This window comes from Zingiber officinale, chromosome 8A, assembly GCF_018446385.1.
Source record: "Zingiber officinale cultivar Zhangliang chromosome 8A, Zo_v1.1, whole genome shotgun sequence".
Classification (NCBI taxonomy): domain Eukaryota; kingdom Viridiplantae; phylum Streptophyta; class Magnoliopsida; order Zingiberales; family Zingiberaceae; genus Zingiber; species Zingiber officinale.
In genome coordinates, this window is record NC_056000.1 from 37,324,953 (window position 1) to 37,333,690 (window position 8,738).

The 8,738-nt window shown below is 40.1% G+C and overlaps 1 protein-coding gene across 1 annotated transcript; it reads right to left on the bottom strand.

Moving 5' to 3' along the window:
* Window positions 1-3,769: 3,769 nt before the first annotated feature.
* LOC122008509 (receptor-like serine/threonine-protein kinase SD1-8) lies at window positions 3,770-7,401 on the bottom strand. Its single transcript, XM_042564257.1, has 7 exons — window positions 5,935-7,401; window positions 5,646-5,780; window positions 5,396-5,559; window positions 4,956-5,166; window positions 4,599-4,836; window positions 4,363-4,513; window positions 3,770-4,274 (listed from the first exon to the last, which is right to left on the bottom strand). The coding sequence occupies exons 1-7, from the start codon at window positions 7,253-7,255 to the stop codon at window positions 3,984-3,986; spliced, it is 2,511 nt and encodes an 836-aa protein (XP_042420191.1). The 5' UTR covers window positions 7,256-7,401; the 3' UTR covers window positions 3,770-3,983.
* Window positions 7,402-8,738: the final 1,337 nt, after the last annotated feature.

Below are 8,738 nucleotides of genomic sequence, written 5' to 3' on the forward strand. Positions count from 1 at the left end.
TCCGTCGAGATTCTAGACTCTTGCCTCAGCACGAGTTATAAGCGAACATGCTCTCATGACCAATGATCTCTCGGTCGGCATTGCAGACTCTCGCTCCAACGCAAGTTATAAGTGAGCATGCTCTTATGACCAACGACCTCTTAGTCAGCATTTCAGACTCTTGTCCCAGTGTGAGTTATAAGTGAGCACGCTCGATCTATGACCTCTTGGTCAGCATTCTATGCTCTTGCCCCAACACGAGTTATAAGTGAGCAAGACCTTCAATAACTACCTCTCGATCAGTATTTTAAACTCATCATAGTAGGGGTAATAGACGAGCAGGGTCCTTGCCATGGCTCAGAGAAATAGTTTTCTGGGGGTGATTAACGTCATTACCGTCACGTAATTCGTGGAGCATCTTCTATTCAAAACAGCCTTTTTTTTGTTAAAGACGTATGCATAAAGTAAGGGAGTTCTAGTGGGAAAAAGGTAAAAGGACAGAAATATAGGCTGAAACCGGATCAGGTCTGCATTTAATTGATAAATTACAGGGGAGCGCCCCTCAAAATCTCATTCTTAAATCAGTAAAAGCATTGAGGTCTTAAGATTCTCTTCCCGTGCAAGTTGGGAGTTGGCACCCTGGGCAAAAGCGTTCTGCTTGACCTACTTTTTCAAGATGGATTCGAGCCTGTTCTAACTTAGCTTGAGTCAACTGAAGAGTGCGTCGTTGTTGAGCGATGGTTTCATCTTTAATCTTACTTCTTCCTATATAAGGGACATGGAAAGGCATGTTTCTCTTTCAAATAGATCAAGAATTGGACTTGGCTCTCCAGATCTGAATAGATTTTCTGTTTTAGCGCTACCTTAGCACGTGTCTACGATTTAGCGGCTAGCCAGAATTCCTCAATTTTCCTGCGAAGGGAAGACTGAAGATCCCTCTCTTGCATCATCTCGGATAAAGTCGTATCCTTCTGGATAAGCAGTTGGGTCATATGAGCCACTTGCTGGCAAAGGTGTTACGGTTCACCAAACTCGGAGTTCAACACCATGATTAGTGGACGTTAGTTAAAGGAAAGTATGCATTTGTGGGTAGGGGGCAACCCCTTTTAAAGAGGAAGAGGGGAAAAGTCGATTTTTGAAGAGATTAAAGTGGCCCTTCGCTCGAGGTTGATTGAGCAATTAAATACGTTACAATACTGACGGTCTGTGAAAAGAAGTAGCATTTATAGTCATAAAGGTGAAATAAATGAAACTCAAGTTTGGGTCTAGTTAGTCGGACTTAAGCCTCCTCCGACTATACTTGGAGGGGAGGCTTGTGATACGGTGCATAAAGGTGGGACCCAATAAGGCCAGACAGTCAAAAGTCGAGGGGACATGACAATCAAAGACAGTCTAAAGTCAAGGGGGCGTGGCGGTCAGAAGTCAAAGGGACGTGACAATCAACAGTTAGGAGAAAGAAGGAGTTAGACCGTCACATGTTACCAGCCGCATAATTCCTAGTCGGGTACAAACAAAGCAGGGTCCCAAATCTTAGACATAAGACGCAGCCTGGAGTAGTGCTAGACCTGCCCCGACTGGTCGGGGTTCCTCAGCTCGGGTCGTCTAGCCAGACCTGGTACTTTCAGTAAGACAATTCTCAGTCGGTCCTTCAGCGATCCAAGTGCGAAAGATGAGGCCCTCGCCACAGCTTGCCCCCCTCATCAAGACTTAAGTCAGGTGGCACATCCGAACGGTCATCCCGAGCTGTTCGTAGCTAAACCAAGGCAGGACAGAAAGCGCCAAGTGACAAACAATGTCAAGGAATCGTAACCTCATGTCAGAGAATAATTGTCATGCATCAGGGAATATTCTAGTAGTCTGCTATCGTCTGCGAATGGAACCTTTCTTCCACTAATAGGAGGCCACTGTACACCTTCTCTCACCCGATAGGCCCTGACACCCGATATTCTCTGACAACATGCAGACTCTGAAGGCACGCAGTGTCATATAAAAAAGGAGGTCCTTTCCCTTAGCCAGGTACGCGCACATTCGTACTCGTCTTCTACAGTTCTTTTTTCCTTCGTACACTGTTCTTCTGAGGAAAAAGTACCTAACTTGAGTGTTGGAGGGCTTGCGCCGGAGACTTTTCTCTGATTTATGATCTCTAACGTTCCGTGTGCTTATTTGAATGTGCGCAGAGCTAAAGTACCGATGGTCTCGTTACCACTGCCCAGGAGTACCACGTGAGGATTTGTTTTTCCGGTATACATACACTAAGTGTGCAAGTCATCTCTTCGTCAACGCTAGCACCATCTCAGTCAGTTTTCGTCTGACTCAAAGTCTAGACAGAATTAGTCTCTATGGGTATATAAGTTGCAATAGCCTCTACGTGTATGGTGCAAAGTATTTGATCAATCAAAGTCTTTTAAAATGAAAGACTATTTGACATTGATTTCTCTTCCGATGAATATAATCTTCGAGTCTTCATCTCCAAATTCCTTCGAAGAAGTGACATATTTTGGACCTACGACCTTTGCAACCACATCCTAAGATCTTTTCTAACTGTATTCTAGATGGCACCTTCGAAAATTAATTTTATCTTCGAGCTTTGAAATATTTTTTTTTAGCTAATATTATTCCATAGGTTGCAACAAGCTAAATGACAGCAATGTCATTTATATCATCAAAACTCTTATACTCCACACAATAATATGAGTATTACATGAATTATGTCATGTTATTGATCGTGCCGAGGTTGGCGTGCCACGATACAATGTTGTGCAACACCCACGTGTTAAATCGAGCACCACCCCTATTGGGCCTATAACGATTTAATTTTATTTTTAAGATGATTTTTTTCTTATATTAGTTGTTAACGTTTACACTTTTTTGTTAAATAAAATTACTATTATTTTTAAAGAAAAAAACTTACATATTATTTTGTTCAATATTTTTTTTTGTCTTTTATTATTAAATTTTTGACTTGTCTAACTGGCTAAGTATGATCAATTCATCTAAGTTGTGCTCACATTAGACTGATCCATCTGTAAATTTAATTAAATTTATTCACCGATCAATTACATTATAGATCTCTATTTATAATTAGATTTGTCTTCAGAGTTATGGTGTCGTGGTAGAATATTTAAATTATTATTCAAGTATTCACGGTTCAATCCCTGACTATAAATATCACTCTCAGGAATAATCAAAAAGACTAATTAGGATTATCATTTTTTTTTTCTATTTATAATCAGATTTAGTCAAATCTTTCTTTTTAATGGGTCTTGTTGACTCTTATTTTTTTTTCTTGGTCCATAGTTCTCTTGATCCCATGTGTATAGTCTCCAGGTTTGGTTAAGTTGGTTATGATGATAGAATTATCAAATCAAATAAGGGTCAATTTTCAATAAAATTATGAGAAATACCATCTCATACGATAACCTGTTCAATTTCCTTATTTCTCTTTATAAATAACTATAAAACGAGACGGGAGGGACGTCCGGGGTTTAACCTATGTATCTTTTGTCAAATCTTGATCCATTATGTATAATTTAACAAGAATATTAGAGGGAGTCATTGGAAGAAGACACGAGGAGAAGAATAGTAGACACATTATATACTATCTTTTTTTTTTTTTTGAACTTTGTCAATCGGTGCAAAAATATGATTCGGATCACTTTGTTTTGAAAAGAAACTCAGGTTCATTCTCGAACAGCAATTCACTCAACCTTGGCGGCTTTTACTTGATTGAAATGATTGAATACATGATCAAGAGATCATTCTAATTAACTAAACTAAAATGGAATTATGATTGAACAAACAAATTAACTGTTATTGTTTATGCACAATATTACAACAGGTGGAGATACATTTAGCACCAACTTATCTCTGGCCGAAAGTTGAACACACACACAAAACTAAGTCTATTTACATTTGACCAAAAAAGATTCAATAACAAAAATAAGCTTCTCTTTCAGTTGGGTCATGGCAGAATCTATTCATCGACAAGTTCAAATTCAGACCCTTCATCTTCCCTCTACCACGCTCATGGTCAATTCGGGGGGAGATGAGCGTGCTGACCAAGGACTTGCATCTTTTGAGGTAAATGCAGGCTGTCCAGGTGGCTGCAAAACTGGTGGGTTCTCGTTCACCAACACGGCAATGATAGCATCTATTGTTGGTCGATCATTCGGAACATCTTGGACGCATAACAGCCCTACTTGAATGCATTTAGCCACTTCGGAAACTGGGAATGATTCTTCGAGGGCGGGATCTACCAGCTCGCAACATCTTCCTTCAGCCCAAAGTTGCCATGCCTGTAATCATCATATAGTTGGAATGAAACGAGTGATTCAAGGATGAATGAATTTGATCATGAACGACAATGGGAATGTAAGTACTTACGTATCCAAGAAGATTCAATGAACCATTCAATGGGTATGAGCCTTTGTTTCTTCTTCCAGAAATTATCTCTAGTATAATTACGCCAAAGCTAAATATATCAGATTTTTCTGAAAAACGGCCATACAAGCCATATTCTGGTGCGATATAACCACTGTCATTCATTATCAAATGAACTAGTTTAAGAGAAGACACACTAAAAATAAATTGGCATGGTACTATGGTAGTAGTTTACTTACTATGTTCCAACTATTCTTGTAGTGTTTTCTTCCTTTTGTTTCCCATCAAATATCCTTGCCAAGCCGAAGTCTGAAATTTTGGGATTCATGTCGTAATCTAATAGTATGTTGTCAGTCTTCAAATCTCTATGTATAACCCGAAGTCTGGAGTAGCGATGGAGGTAAAGAAGTCCTTGTGCAATGCCTTTGATTATTTGGAACCTCATATCCCAATCTAATTTCGATGACTGATTTGAATCTGGAAATATTTATACATTCATAGAATCAGTTGAAATAGTATGTAGATATACACAATAAGCCTGTAAAATCATCTCTTTAATAAAATCTAACTCGATAGGCATAGGAAATCAGACTAACCGAATAGGTATTTGTCCAAACTATGATTAGGCAGATACTCATAGATAAGTATCTTCTCATCTTGATGATTGCACCAACCTAAAAGCCTCACCAGATTAGTGTGTTGTAGTCTGGCTATCAGCTCAACTTCATTTCTGAATTCGACAAAGCCTTGTTTTGAAGTCTCGGATAGCCTTTTCACCGCTATATCCTTACCATCCTGTAACGTTCCCTGAAAATACAATGAAATAGTATTAATTCAAAAAGCCATCAAACATGTAAGCTTAAGTTTGTTTCAATTTATAAAGGACATGAACTAATCTACTAGCATCATCATGATCATCATCATCAAGCCATGTTTATCCAACTATCTAAGCTCGGTTACATTCTAAAAAAACAACACAAATGTTTATAGACCAACATGCTATGATATAATGTTTAAAAGATCATTAAGTTCTCACCTTGTAGACAGAACCAAACCCACCTTCTCCAAGCTTGTTCGTAAGGGCAAAGCCATCAGTCGCTTTAAGTATACTACAAAAATCAAGTAAGGGTACATCAATGATACTGCCTCCGTCATAACTTCTCAACTCTTCCAATCTTGTTACATTTTCCTTGTGCTTCCCTGCATTCAAGAAGAGTATTTGATGATCACAATTAGATTAATTATAAAAATTCCTAAATTGATGGCTCATATATTGAGATTCCTACGTGATCGTCTGTGAATTGTCCTCCAGAAATAGAATGCAGTTCCTGAGAGTAGTATCAGAATAAACCCTACTGTTAGCATAATAGCAAGTAAAAGCATCGACTTATTTGACGATCCTTCATTTTGACTGTTTGAATCTGCACAAGATAAAAGCATTTTTCAGAACAAGATCTTTCCATTTGATTTCCTCAAGAAAAGAAGAAACTTGAGATAACTAACAGGTAAAAGTACTAGCGATAGACTGAGGCCATCACTGCAATTATCACCCAAACCAAAGAACTAGATGCTTACCTAAATCAGATGCAGCAACACGCACAAAGAGTTCATCCCTACTCAAATTCTGCACAAGATCAACCAAATCTCCAAACCAAACCAGGCATGTAGTGCTGCTGCCGATGCTTATCGTTCCAGAGAAGGAGTAGGCTGTGCAGTTGCAAGACACGGAGCAATTGGCTCGACACTCTTTTTCACTAGCATCTCTCAGTAGTATCATACGATCAGGCAATTTCATATTATTATAATGAACATAATCTGCTCCACTGTTGCAATCCCCAACAGTAGCTCTCATGCAACCCCCTGAGTAATTTCCAGCATTCCACTGACTGAAAGTTCTGGGCACAAACCCTCTGAGGCATTGGCACGAACGGCTAGTGGGCTGACTGCCATCGCACACGCCGTTAGGTCCGCACTGGTTGTAGAACTCGCAGGGCCTGCTCGGGAGGTTGGGGACGGATCCTTCTATGACCCAGCTACCAGAGCTCGCGTTCCAACTCAAGAGCTGGGAGAAGCCCGATTCCTGTATCACAACTCTGGAGACCGTCGAGCTCGGCGTGGCGGTGAACCACCAGGAGACCCTATCCCCTTCGACGGCGATCGAGTAGACGTACGCGTTGGTGCTTTTCGTGGTGACGATGCGAGTGGAGTTGATCTCCGACCCCGGCGAGCTCCGCAGGTTGGATCTCCAGTAGGGCTCCACTCCGCGCCAGATGAACCCCTGCATCGACGACCTCGGATCGATCCCCAAGGTAAAACTACCCGACGAGGGATCGTCCTCGGCTCTCCACGACACGCATCTCGTCGGCGAGGCTATGCCGGGGCGGAGATACGACGTCAGCCTCATTTCCGGGAGCAGCGTGTCGGTTGGGTGATCGAAGCTCTGCCAGATGAATCTATCCTCATCGCCTTCTGCTAGTCTCAAGACGAGGTTGCCGGAATCCAAGAGCACTGCTTCGGTGGTACCACGGGAAGCCGCTGAGGTATCGGAAGACCAGATTTTGCTTCCGCTGCTGCTGTACGCCACTAGATTGCCGTCGATTTCTAGGGTTAGGTTCCCGTAGGCGTCGCGGAGGGGGCTGTCTCGGTTGGCCACCCACACAACTGCTCCGTCGGCGACGTTGTGGTAGCGAATGCCGAGGTAGTAGCGAGCAGGGACGGAGGCGCCGAGGCGGAAGAAACCGAGGGCGAAACTTCCGGCGGAAGAGAGGATAGTTCGGTTGAGGGAGATTGAGTCGCCGGGTCGGAGTGTGTCCGTCTCCGCGTGGACTGTTTGGCGGTGGGAAGAGGAAGAGAGGAGGAGGAGGAAGAAGAAGAGGACGAGGAATGGAAGGGCCATGATCGAGCTCGAGTCGTCTCTCTGCAAGGAGGAGAGAGATGAGTAGGGAAGAAGAAGCAGCAGCAGCAGCGAGAGTTGCCATTTCGGTGCGTCTTGTTAGGTCACAGTTTGAAAAAAAATCGGCGGACGACGTTTGACCGGCGTCGCAAACGTCGTCGGTCCGTCATGCGAGATTCGTGTGAAAATAAACCGAATCGAGTGGAGCCCGAGACCAAGCCGAGCCGAGTCAGAGCTGAAGATATTTTTTTTTATTATTGAATAAATATAAATAAACTCATGTTGAATTTAAAAAAACAAAAAAAAAAAAGTGAAGGGGTCAAACAATTCTAAACTCCTTGCTAGTGGCTTTCTCATCAAACTCAACCAGATTTAATCTCATTGGACTTCGTCCTTCAACTAAACTTTTAAGTTGGGATTGCTTTCAATCTCACCAACTCTTATTAATCTACAATTTTTTTTTCACCATTTATCACCCTAATTCGGAGGAAACAACGTCTTAGCTGCTATAACATATTAAAATAAATCATTTCAGTTCAATTAAAATTATTATACGTATAATATTATTATATCAAAATAATATTCAACTCAACTAAATTAATTCCAAACTGTTAGAGTATTTATTGACAATAACTACTTATAGTAACTACTACTGACCGAATATATATATTATGAATGGCTGCTACTGACTCAATTTTGATCCAGCTGAAATAATTTGATAAGTTTCCATAATTTTAATTAAGTTGATAAAAATTATTTTAATATTATTCTATTTCATATATAATAATTTTAATCAAATTAAAATAATTTTATCTTATATTATAACTACTTTAATACATTGTAATAGCTATAAAAGGGATTAATAAAGTAAAAATACAAAGTCAAAGATAATGAAGCGGTCTAGTCTGTGTTCGTGGATGGGAAGAAAACTCGGAGCCAATGTGATTTCTGTTAAAGACTTTGATTATTATTATAGGTATTTATTATTGTTGTTGTTGACTCGTTCAACAACTTTGAATAATGTTTACTTCACGTTCGCTTAGAGGATGCATTAGTGACCGTTCCGCGTATACATGATTTTGCCGAATATTTAATTTGTTCGAAGATCAAAAACTCCAAGACAGAACAAACTCTATCTATCTAAGACTTAAGTGGCAGTGATTCCAAGTTGTTTCCCACATATTTTATTCTCATCAATACAAAAAGAACAAAGAAATTAAAAAACCAATATAATATATATAACGTAAATTAACACCCAGATCACTATCAAAATTTCGATTTACAATCAAATTTCGATATTTCCAAATATAAAATATATTAATTATTATTTTAATTCCTTTGAGCACAGTCACAACATGATTCTACCAAGCAAATCATAGGATAGTATTCTCTTTGATCTTTACACAAAACTCTACAAGCATTGGAGATTAGAGGTAGAGAAAACATTGGTAAAGGACAGAAAACTCTGCCTATATAACTTCATACA

Bases quoted from the DNA above. Each gene is read 5' to 3' on its own strand.
- LOC122008509 (XM_042564257.1), bottom strand. From the start codon at position 7,255: ATGGCCCTTCCATTCCTCGTCCTCTTCTTCTTCCTCCTCCTCCTCTCT. The intron at 5,560-5,645 runs GTAGGAATCTCA...TCTTGAATGCAG, and splicing joins GACAATTCACAGACGATCAC to GGAAGCACAAGGAAAATGTA. The intron at 5,167-5,395 runs GTGAGAACTTAA...TTGTATTTTCAG, and splicing joins GGTTTGGTTCTGTCTACAAG to GGAACGTTACAGGATGGTAA.